This window comes from Aethalodelphis obliquidens, unplaced genomic scaffold (genome assembly GCF_003676395.1).
Source record: "Aethalodelphis obliquidens isolate GAN/ISIS:26980383/991018 unplaced genomic scaffold, ASM367639v1 scaffold62, whole genome shotgun sequence".
NCBI classification, from domain to species: Eukaryota; Metazoa; Chordata; class Mammalia; order Artiodactyla; family Delphinidae; genus Aethalodelphis; species Aethalodelphis obliquidens.
Genome location: NW_020838006.1, coordinates 9,318,551 through 9,331,262, shown reverse-complemented (window position 1 = coordinate 9,331,262; position 12,712 = coordinate 9,318,551). Strand labels below are relative to the sequence as shown.

General features: G+C 37.5%; 1 protein-coding gene across 3 annotated transcripts in view; it reads right to left on the bottom strand.

Moving 5' to 3' along the window:
* OXSR1 (oxidative stress responsive kinase 1) overlaps nucleotides 1–12,712 on the bottom strand; it is a 99,425-nt gene that overhangs the window by 27,306 nt on the left and 59,407 nt on the right. For 2 of the 3 annotated variants that reach the window (XM_027088134.1, XM_027088136.1), the window contains 3 exons: nucleotides 6,824–6,933; nucleotides 4,227–4,328; nucleotides 83–216 (listed from right to left, as the gene is read on the bottom strand). In XM_027088134.1, coding sequence (XP_026943935.1) covers nucleotides 83–216; nucleotides 4,227–4,328; nucleotides 6,824–6,933 — 346 coding nt within the window. The remainder of the gene's footprint in view (nucleotides 1–82; nucleotides 217–4,226; nucleotides 4,329–6,823; nucleotides 6,934–12,712) is intronic. The other variant, XM_027088135.1, reaches the window with a different exon arrangement.

The window sequence follows — 12,712 nt, the reverse complement described above, 5'->3', positions numbered from 1 at the left end:
CATGTATGTATGTGATTCTTAGGCTTCCTCAATGGTTTATACATTAGATGAAGAGAAAAGTAAGCTTTATCTCATATTTTACCTTTTTTCTGGATCCTTTTGAAGGCACAATGAAATCATTTTTCTAAATGATTTTCCATACTTTTTCAGCATTTCTTTATCTTGAACACCAGTTTCCAAAGAAGGAGGATCATTCTGCAGTGTCAGCATTAAAACCTGTAAGAATTTTTAATACAATATAAACTTCTGAAGACTCATAAAGTAAATTAAATATTGCGGCCAAGTTTTTTCAATATAGACAACCTCCAAACATACAAGCAGATTTCATTTTCTAAAAGTGCACATCTAGACCAGTTGTTTGGAAACTAGAGTTATTTAGGTGTTTTCCACATAAACAGTATCTTATAGATAGTTGGCTTCCCAGGCATGTGCCTACAAGGGCTCAACTGTATCAACATTGTACTGTATGTCCTTTAGTTGGAATCCTTTCTTCATGTCCTCTGTCCCCATTCTTATACCAGCAAACTATCTTAAAAAAAATTAAAACCATAGCAAAATTAAGAGTGTGACCTTGCTGACTTTACCTATTCATGGCTCTGTTCCAACCTGACCCCCTGTAACCTGACCTTCTCTTCCCAGAACTCCTCAGAAACTTCAATCACAGAAATCACTGACGATGTCCCAGTTAACAAAACTACAGCCTCTTTTAGTTTGCATTCTTCCTACCTTCCCTGCAGCAACTGTCCATCCGAAATCTCTTCCTTCTTTGACATGGCAACATACTACCTTAATGCATAGAGATGTAATAATAAAGGTCACATTTATATGGTGGAATTTGGGATGTTTTGTGTTTTTCTATACTGTTTGACTTTTTAATAAAAGTATAAGCCATTTTTCTGAGCACAAAGTCAACACCAAAATTAAAATGCTATAATCAGAATTATTACTTGCTATTCAGATTCAATTTATATTTACTGAAAGGGAACTACTAAGATTGGCAGTATTTCTCGTTTTGAGCAAATAGGTTAACGTGTATGTCTGGCTACAACTGCAGGAGTCACTGCTTACAATGATATAAAGTAAACCTCATCTTCCTCCCCCACCTCTTTTTAAAAATAAGCCATTTCTTGGACCTAAAAATAGCCTCCCACTTTACAGTTATTAAAAAACCATCCTTTTCAAAACCTTGTGACTATTCACTTACACCTAAGCATCTTGACCTTTAAGAAAAAACCGTGGCCTTAAAATATCACTAACCTTTCACGCATCAAATATATAGGTCAATATACATATGTTTTGAATATGCAGATATAGAGAGGGTTTTCATACTATCTGCTTACTGGTTTTGTCCCTCTCTACATTGTTAAAGGGGACAAAATAACATTTTAAAGGTTCTAAAATGCACCAAGAACATAGATATATGAATAATATCACTATGACAAAAATTCACAACGGTGGTCACCAATTTAAACAGTCATGGGGCATTTTGTAAAGTGATCAAGCAGAACTATAAACAACAGCTACAGTTACAAACAAACAGAATTCATGTGCATATTATAATTAAGGGGTCACACAGATAAAAATGGCTGCCAACAGTACTGGCAGGACCATCTTGAAACACAAAAAACTCATTTATTACTAATGTTGGGGTATTAGGATTAACAACTACGTTTCAGGTAACTACTCCTTCAAGATATAAGAGGCCTTTTAATAAACCTGCTTAATGTCCTACTACAAAGCAAACTTTTATTCAATAGCAGTGAGAATGATATATATGTATGGCACATGAACACTTTGCATGGATCTTATTTAACATCCATGCAAAGTGTTCATGTGCCATACATATATATCATTCTCACTGTTATTGAATAAAAGTTTGCTTTGAAGTAGGACATTAAGCAGCTTTTATTAAAAGGCCTCATATCCTGAAGGAGTAGTTACCTGAAACGTAGTTGTTAATAAAAAGTAGTTGTTAATAAAAAGCACTTAAAACACTTAAAAGCACTTAAAAACAGTGCCTGGCACAGATAAGTGCTGAATCAATGTTAGTGATAATTACTATTAACATGTAACCCTTCCAACAACCTTATAAAGTAGAAATGATCATCATCCCCACTGAGGCTGTTCTACACAAGTGACTGTGGGGAACACACCCTAAAATAAGACACAACAGATCCTAATATCAAACTAGTTACACAGTCAGGAGATGGTGAGTCATCATATAAAAAGCTCAACTACAATGTAAAGTCACCCAATGCAAAATACCAAATATCTAATAGAGATTTTAACTGCTACAGGAGTTAGAAGGAATGCAGAGCAGAATTCTATGGATAAGAATGTCAAACGAATCAGGCTCCCGGACCTCAGACTATACTACAAAGCTACAGTAATCAAGACAGTATGGTACTGGCACAAAACCAGAAATATAGATCAATGGAACAGGATAGAAAGCCCAGAGATAAACCCACACACATGTGGCCACCTTATTTTTGACAAAGGAGGCAAGAATATACAATGGAGAAAAGACAGCCTCTTCAATAAGTGGTGCTGAGAAAACTGGACAGCCACATTAAAAGAATGAAATTAGAACACTCTCTAACACCATACACAAAAATAAACTCAAAATGGATTAAAGACCTAAATATAAGGCAAGACACTATAAAACTCTTAGAGGAAAACATAGACATAAATCACAGCAAGATCCTTTTTGACCCATCTCCTAGAGAAATGAAAATAAAAACAAAAATAAACAAATGGGACCTAGTGAAACTTAAAAGCTTTTGCACAGCAAAGGAAACCATAAACAAGACGAAAAGACAACCCTCAGAATGGGAGAAAATATTTGCAAATGAAGCAACTGACAAAGGACTAATCTCCAAAATTTACAAGCAGCTCATGCAGCTCAATATCAAAAAAACAAACAACCCAATCCAAAAATGGGCAGAAGACCTAAAAAGACATTTCTCCAAAGAAGATACAGATTGCCAACAAACACATGAAAGGATGCTCAACATCACTAATCATTAGAGAAAAGCAAATCAAAACTAAAATGAGGTATCACCTCACACCGGTCAGAATGGCCATCATCAAAAACTGTACAAACAATAAATGCTGGAGAGGGTGTGGAGAAAAGGGAACCCTCTTGTACTGCTGGTGGGAATGTAAACTGATACAGCCACTATGGAGAACAGTATGGAGGTTCATTAAAAAACTAAAAATAGAACTACCATATGACCCAGCAATCCCACTAGTGGGCATATACTCTGAGCAAAACATAATTCAAAAAGAGTCATGCACCACAATGTTCATTGCAGCTCTATTTACAATAGCCAGGACATGGAAGCAACCTAAGTGTCCATCGACAGATGAATGGATAAAGAAAATGTGGCACATATATACAATGGAATATTACTCAGTCATAAAAAGAAACGAAATTGAGTTATTTGTAGTGAGGTGGATGGACCCAGAGTCTGTCACACAGAGTGAAGTTAAGTCAGGAAGAGAAAAACAAATACTGTATGCTAACACATATATATGGAATCTTTAAAAAAAAAAAGGTTCTGAAGAACCCAAGGGCAGGACAGGAATAAAGATGCAGACGTAGAGAATGGACTTGAGGACATGGGGTGGGGGGAAGGGTAAGCTGGGATGAAGTGAGAGAGTGGCATGGACATATATACACTACCAAATGTAAAATAGCTAGCTAGGGTTTCCCTGGTGGCGCAGTGGTTGAGAGTCCGCCTGCCAATGCAGGGGACACGGATTCATGTCCCGGTCCAGGAGGATCCCACATGCCGCGGAGCGGCTGGGCCCGTGAGCCACGGCCGCTGAGCCTGTGCGTCCGGAGCCTGTGCTCCGCAACGGGAGAGGCCACAACAGTGAGAGGCCCGCATACCGCAAAAAAAAAGCTAGCTAGTGGGAAGCAGTCACATAGCATAGGGAGATCAGCTCGGTGCTTTGTGACCACCTAAAGGGGTGGTATAGGGAGGGTGGGAGGGAGATGCAAGAGGGAGGAGATATGGGGATATATGTATATGCGTAGCTGATTCACTTTGTTATAAAGCAGAACTAACACACCATTGTAAAGCAATTATACTCCAATAAAGATGTTAAATAAATAAATAAAGTGAAGGAGAACAACAACAAAAAAAGAATGCCAAATGAAGTAAGGCTCTGAAAGAGAACTGAGGCATGAGCTGGGGTAGTATTTTGAATATGAGCTTCACCTTCATTGGCGGATACTTATGATAAGGAGCTGCCCCTGTGGCCAGTTCAATTGCTGTGATCCCAAAACTCCAGATGTCAGCTTTAAAATCATAACCCCGGACCTGTACAGAACAGAGAGATGTACAAGATTATTTTTACCACCCTAAAAGCACTTTTAAAAGATAGCTTCTAATATGTATGAAGAACCATAAATTTTAAGCCAATAAAATATAATCTAAAGTTGGCAAAAGCCAAATATACTTGGTAAGAGGAAAAAAGAAAAGGAAAGAAAGAAAACTGAATGAATGTTCACCAACAATGGGGAAATAGTTAAGTATGGTATATTCACTTAAAAAAATATTATACACTCAACTAAAAGCAAAATTAATGAATTCTATATGAAAATATGGAAAACCACTTTATGATGTTATATGATAAAGCACTTATGAAGAAAAACGATTACAAAAGTTTTCGTAAGTTCTGATCCTATTACAAACAGATATATAGCCTATTAAAGAAAAAAACTAGAAAGAACTAGAACAAAAAAAAGTGTTAGGCAGTCTTAGGCATAGTTTTCCCAATTTCCTATGTTATGGTATTGTTTTTTTCTTTTTTTAAATTAATTTTTATTGGCGTATAGTTGTTTCACAATGCCGTGCTAGTTTCTACTGTACGGCAAAGTGAATCAGCCACACGTATACATATATCCCCTTTTTTTTGGATTTCCTTCCCACTTAGGTCACCAGAGAGCACTGAGTAGAGTTCCTTGTGCTACACAGTAGGTTCTTATTAGTTATCTATTTTATACACAGTATCAATAGTGTATATATATCAATCCCAATCTTCCAGTTCATCCCACCCCCCCTTCCCCCTTGGCGTCCACATGCCTGTTCTCCACATCTGTGTCTCTATCTCTGCTTTGCAAATAAGATCATCTACACCATTTTTCTAGATTCCACATATATGCGTTAATGTTTTTCTTTTTCTGACTCACCCCACTCTGTATGACAGTCTCCAGGTCCATTCACATCTCTACAAAGGACCCAATTTTGTTCCTTTTTATGGCTGCGTTAACACTCCATTACATATATGTCCCACACCCTCTCCATTAATTCCTCTGTGTTATGGTATTGTTTTATCACCTTAATTTTTAGAATGAAAAAAGTTACCAAGGGTGAGAATATTTTTAAAGTTGTTGCTGTGAATATGTTGCCAAATTTCTCTCCTTTATACTGTCACCAGCATATTATATAATTAAATATTTTAATTTTCTATCCTAAGCAATATAGGAGGAGAAACAGGTTTGGGGAGTGTGTGGTTTGAGACCTAAAATTAAAGCTCCATATTACGTGCTGCTTCAACATTGGGTAAACAGGAGGACCTCTACTGACGTAAGCGAAAGTTCCCTTCCCCCGTCTCCTCCCAAGGAGAAGGCCCCCTAGGCCCAACAACCCTGCACATCAAATGGATCAGGTACAGTTCCTGTTTATTCCTGAGTAGCAGGTTTCCCTGCCAGCCCTCAGAATTGTTCAAACAAGCCAATCACACCTTCACAAGGAAACCAAAGGGCATATCACTCTCTTGATACTACAAAGCCTGTCTCCTACAGCAACTGTTTGTTCTTTTCCTTCCTAAGTGCAACCCCGTGGGGCATGCAGTGTCCTCTGCCTCCAGATATGTGTACATACAAATAATAAACTGCTGTCAATCTCATTAGGCCCAGTGTCAGGTGCTGTGCGTTCAGCCATCCCCATAACCCTAGCATGGGAAGCCTTCCCTCACCAACAGGGTCAATATAGGCCTGTACTGTATTGTATTTTATTGTAACAGAATAAAAAGTAGATTCAGTTCTACATACCGAGTTTGACATAAGACATTTATGTAAAACATCTATAGGGAATTGGAAATATCTATCCAGAGGCTTAAAAAACAAGACTCGACTGGATATAATTTAGAAATAATTAACAGGTGGGAAGTGGAGATGAAAATAGTATGTGTCGTCAGAGAATAGAAGAGTCAGAAACAAGGTGCTGGGGAGCAGTGTCATTTAGCAGTAGAAGGAAAGCCAGAAGAGAAGCCAGAGAAATGGCCTGACAAGTAGATGAAGAATGAGGAAGCCAAGGATGTGAGTAAAGGGGGAAAAGTTCAACAGTTTCAAATGCCACAAAGAGAGCAAAACAAGGAGCAAAAACATGAGCACTGGATTGGAGAAATAGCAGTTTCCATTAGGTGATGGGATGAGCGACATCAGACTACAGTTTGTTTGACAACTGGGAAAGAGGGACTTGGAGAAAACTAGTCCTTCAAGAGCTATAGCAATGAAACTACATGTAAAAAAAGTCAGGTCATTTAATTTGTACTAAGGATATTAGCATTAAATCAATCTTGATTATATTATTCCTTAGGTTGCCTTTTGTATAAATCTTGAGATTCATATGTCCCTTGTTAAGATTCTAGAGTTTTTTTGTTTTTTTTTTAAGCACGGACCAGTCTTAAGGAACAGAGACGTACTTCCCGAAGCCAAACCTAGTAGAACAAACAAAAGCAAACACTATTCAATTTTTTCAATTTTGTAACAAAACCCCAAATCGTTTTAAAAAGACAAAAGACACAGTACCTGTTCCATAACTTCAGGCGCCATCCAGCAAGGGGTTCCAACAAAGGTTTTTCTAACTTTATTTCGGGTAATGTCACCACCAGTTGCTAAAAAAGCACTAACTCCAAAGTCTAAAATAGAATACAACAGCAAGGCATTAAAAGTACAGTAACTAACATAAGTAGATAGAAAGTAATATAGTTATGGTCCTATATACACAGCATGACCTTTTCTCTTCTTTCTGCTAAACTTCTTGACTAAATTAAGACATAGCTTAACAGATTCCTCACTCCATTCCTCTCCACCTCCACCATCATCATCTCCTCAGATTTTCCTCCTTGCTCCGATCCATTCTTTTCATCTTCCCAAACTGAAATACTATATCCATTAAACACTAACTCCAGTTGCCTCTTCTCCCCAGCCCCTGGCAACCACCATTCTACTTTCTGTCTCTATGATTTTGACTGCTCTTAAGTATTTCATGTAAGTGGAATCATACAGTATATCTTTTTATAACTGACTTGTTTCACTTAGCGTAAGATCTTCAAGGTTCATCCATGTTGTAGCATATGTCAGAATTTCCTTCCTTTAGAGGCTGAATAATATTGCATTGTATGTATATACTACATTTTGTGTATTCATTCATCCACTGATGGACACTTAAGTTGCTTCCAAGTTTTAGCCATTGTAAATAACGCTGCTATGAAAATAGGTACACAAATACCTGTTTCAGTCCCTGCTTTCAGTTCTTTGGCGTATAATTCCATTCAGAAGTGGAACTGCTGGATCATACGGTATTTTTATTTTTAATTGATTTAAGGAATTGCCATACTCTTTCCCACAACAGCTGTACCGTTTTACGTTCCTACCAATAGTGAACAAGGATTCAGATTTCTCCACATCCTTGTTATTTTCTATTTTTTGATAACAGCCATCCTAATGGGTTAGTATCTCCTTTTAGTTTTGACTTGCATTCTTCCCTGATGATTAGTGATACTGAGCATCTTTTCATGTGCTTTCTAGACATTGGAATATCTTCTTTGGAGAAATGTCTATTAAATTTTAAAATTGATTTTTTGTTGTTGTTAAGTTTTAGGAGTTCTCTATATATTCTGGATATTATAAATCTCTTACCAGATACATGACTTGCAAATCTTTTCTCCCATTTTGTGGGTTGCCTTCTTACCCTGTGGAGAGTGTCATTTAATGCACAAAATTTTTAAATTTTCATGAAATCCGACTTGTCTATTTTTATTCTTTTGTTGCCTGTGCCTTTGGTGTCATATCTCAGAAATCACTGCTAAATTCAACGTCATGAAACTTTTGCCCTATGTTTTCTTCTAAGTGTTTTATTGTTTTAGGTCATATATTTAGATCCATTTTGAGTTAATTTTTGAATATAGTGTTAGCTAAGGGTCCAACTTCATTCTTTTGCATTGGGATATTCAGTTTTCCCAGCACCATTTGTTGAAAAGACTGTCTTTTCCCCATTGAATAGCCTTGACACCCTTGTCAAAAATCATTTGACCATATGTACGAGGGTTTATTTCTGAGCTTTCTATTCTATTCCACTGGTCTCTATACCTATCTTTATGTCAATAACATACTGTTTATATTACTGTTGTTTTGTAGTAAGCTTTGAAAACAGGAAGTATGAGTCCTCCTGCTTTGTTCATTTTTTTTCAAGACTGTTTTAGCTATTTGAGGTTCCCTGAGATTCCATATGAATTTTAGGATTTTTTTTTTCTATTGCTGCAAAAAAAAAAATGTCATTGGGGCTTTGATAGGGATTGCACTGAATCTATAAATTACTTTGGGGAGTATTGACTTTTTAACAATAGTAAGTTTTCCAATCCATGAACAGGGGGGATGTGGTTCCATTCATTTACATCCTCTTTAATTTCTTTCAGCAATGTTTTATAGTTTTCATTGTACAAGTATTCTACCTCCTTGATTAAGTTAACTGCTAAGTATTTTATTCTTTTTGATGCTACTTGTAAATGGAATTGTTTTGTAATTTCTTTTTCAAATTGTTCACTGTTAGTGTACAAAATGCAACTGATTTTTGTTAAAGATTACCATCTTATTTTTATTTATTTTTAAATATTTATTTATTTATTTTGGCTGCGCCAGGTCTTAGTTGCAGCATGTGGGATATTCACTGCGGCATGCAGGATCTTTAATTGTGGCATGATGGCTTCTAAGTTGCAGTATGCAGACTCAGCTGCGGCTTGTGGACTTCTTAGTTGCAGCATGAGAACTCTTAGTTGCAGCATGCGTGCAGGATCCAGTTCCCTGACCAGGGATTGAACCCCGGCCCCTGGCATTAGGAACGTGCAGTCTCACCCACTGGACCACCAGGGAAGTCTGTGACTGATTTATGTCTGTTGACTTTGCATCCTACTTTACAAAATTCATTTATTAGTTCAAATAGTTTTTTTTAAAAATATGTATTTATTTATTTTACCTTTTGGCTGCGTTGGGTCTTAGTTGCGGCACGTGGGATCTTTCGTTGCGGCACGTGGGATCTTTGTTGTGGCGTGCGGGCTTCTCTCTAGTTGTGGCGTGCGGGCTCAGTAGTTGTGGCACGTGGGCTCTCTAGTTGTGGCGTGTAGGCTCCAGAGCATGTGGGCTCTGTAGTTGTGGCGTGGGCTTAGTGGCCCCATGGCATGTGGGATTTTAGTTCCCCGACTAGGGATCGAGTCTGTGTCCCCTGCACTGGAAAGAGGATTCTTAACCACTAGATCACCAGGGAAGTCTCTCAAGTAGTTTTTTATGTAGTGTTTAGGGTTTTCTACATATAAGGTCATACAATCTGCAAACAGACGTAAGTTTACCTCTTTCTTTCTAGTTTGAATGTCTTTTTATTTTTTTCTTGCCTAATTGTTCAATCTAGAACTTCCAGTAGTGTGTTGAATAGAAGTGGCAAAAGCAGACATCCTTCCTGTGTTCCTGAACTCAGAGGAAAACCTTTCATCACTGAGTATGATGTTCATTGTAGGTTATTCATATATGGCTTTTAGTATGTTGAGGAAGTTTCCTTCTGTTCCTACTTTGTTGCATGTTTCTATCATGAAAGGGTGTTAAATTTTCTCAAATGCTTGTTCTGCACTGAGATGATCAGGTGGGTTTTCTTTCTCTTTCTGTTAACGTCATGTATAACAATGATTTTCATATGTTGAATCATCCTTGCATTCCAAAGAAATCCTACTTGGCCATGGTATATGATCCATTTAATATGCTACTGAATTTGATTTGCTCGTTATTTTGCTGAAAATATCTACATCAAGTTCATAATGGATACTAGCCTGTAGTATTCTTTTCTTGTTAGTGTCTTTGTCTGACTTTTGGTCTTGTTGAGGCATGTGAGCTCAGTAGTTGTGGCATGCTGGCTCAGTTGCCCTGCGGCATGTGGGATCTTAGTCCCCTGACCAGGGATCAGACCCGCATTCCCTGAATTGTAAGGTGGATTCTTTAGCACTGAACCACCAGGGAAGCCCCTAGTTCTCCTTTAAATGTTTGATAGAATTCACCAGTGAAACCATCGAGTCCAGGGCTTTTCTCTGTCAGAAAATTTTTGATTACTGATTCAATCTCTGTGCTAGTTATAGGTCATTTCATATTTTCTACTTCTTCATGATTTCATCTTGTTAGGTTTTGTGTTTCAAGGAATTTGTCCATCTAGGTTATCCAATTTGTTGGAGTACAATTGTTCATAATACCATCTTATAATCCTTTTTATTTGGGTGGAATTAGTAGTTATGTCCCCATTTTTGTTTCTGATTCTTTTATTTTTAAGAAGTATTTATTTATTTATTTTATTTTTGGCTGCATTGGGTTTCAGCTGCAGCACGTGGGATCTTCGTTGGAATCTTCATTGCAGCACATGGGATCCTCTGCCAGGGCACACGGGCTCCTCACTGTGGCGCGAGGGCTCAGTAGTTGTAGCATGCAGCCTCTCTAGTTGTGACCCGCATGCTCAGTAGATGCAGCGCGTGGGTCCAATTGCCCCATGGCATGTGGGATCCCAGTTTCCTGACCAGGGATCAAACCCACGTCCCCTGCACTGGAAGGCAGATTCTTAACCATTGGACCACCAGGGAAGTCCCTGTTTCTGATTTTAGTCATTTGAGTCTTCTTTCTTTTTTTCTTAGTCTACTTAAAGGTTTGTCAACCTTGGTGATCTTCTGGCTTCATTGATTCCCTCTATTGCTTTTCTATTCTCTATTTCCTTTTCTCAACTCTAAATTTTATTCTGCTAGCTTTGGGTTCAGTTTCTTCTTTTTCTAGTTCCTTAAGCTGTAAAGTTAGGTTGTTGATGTGCTATCTTTCTTGTTAAAGAAAGCATCTAAAGCTATAAATCTGCCCCTTAGCAATGCTTTCACTGTGTCCCCTCAGTTTTGGTATGGTTGTGATTTTGTTTTCATTCATTTCTAAGTATTTTCTAGTTTCCCTTGTGATGTCTTCCTTCATCCACTGGTTGTGAAAATGTGTTTAGTTTCCATAAATTTGTGAATTTTCCCGTCCTCTGTTGTTGGTTTCTAGCTTTACCCCACTGTGGTCAGATGATATCACTTAATCTGTGGCCTAACATATGGTCTATCCTGGAAAATGTCCCTTGGGCACTTGAGAAGAATGTGTATGCTGTTCCTGTTGGGTAGAGTGTTCTGTATATGTCTGTTAGATCTAGAAGGTCAATGTGTTGTTTAAGTCCTGTATTTCCTTATCTTCTGTCTGTTCTACCCATTATTAAGAGTGGAGTACTGAAGTCCCCAACTATTATTATAGAGCTCTCTACTGTTTCCTTCAGTATTGTAGAGGTATCTACAGTACCCTTCACTTCTGTCATTTTTTGCTTCCATATATTTTGCTGTTATGTTAATAGGTGCATGGATATTTATAAGTGTTGTATCTACTTTTTGTATTTAACCTTTTATTAATATGTAATGTACTTCCTTAAATCAGACAGAGAAAGAGAAATATTGTATGATATCCCTTATATGCGGAATCTAAAAAGAAATGACCCAAATGAACTTACTTACAAAACAGAAACAGACTCACAGACTTAGAGAATGAACTTATGGTTACCGGGGGGAAAGGGAGAGTTAGGGAGTTTGGGATGGACATGTACACACTGCTGTATTTAAAATGGATAACCAACAAGGACCTACTGTATAGCACAGGGAACTCTGCTCAATGTTACGTGGCAGCCTGGATGGAAGGGGAACTTAGGGGAGACTGGATACATGTATATGTATGGCTGAGTCACTTTGCTGTGTACCTGAAACTATCACAACATTGTTAACTGGCTATACTCCAATATAAAATAAAAAGTTAAAAAAAATATGTAATGTACTTCTTTGTCTCTTGTAACCTTTTTTTTTTTTAATTGGAGTATAGTTGCTTTACACTGCTGTGTCAGTTTCTGCTGTACAGCAAAGTGAATCAGCCATACATATACATATATCCCCTCTTTTTTGGATTTCCTTCCCATTTAGGTCACCATAGAGCACCAAGTAGAGTTCCCTGTGCTATACAGTAGGTTCTCATTAGTTATCTATTTTACACATACTAGTGTATATATGTCAATTGCAATCTTCCAATTCACCCCCACCACATCCTGGTAACCTTTTTTGATTTAAAGTCTATTTTGTCTGATATTAGAGTAGCCACCTCTGCTCTCTTTTAGTTAGTTACTATTTGCATAGAATATATTTTTCCATCCTTTCACTTTCAATCTATTTGTGTCTTTGGATCTCAAGTGACTTGCTTATAGATAGCATATAACTGGATCATGTTTTTATCCATCCTGTCAATCTCCGTCTTTAATTGGACAGTTAATTCATTTACATTTAAAGCAATTATTGATAAGGAGGGACTTACTTCTGTCATTGTGTTATTTTTTTCATA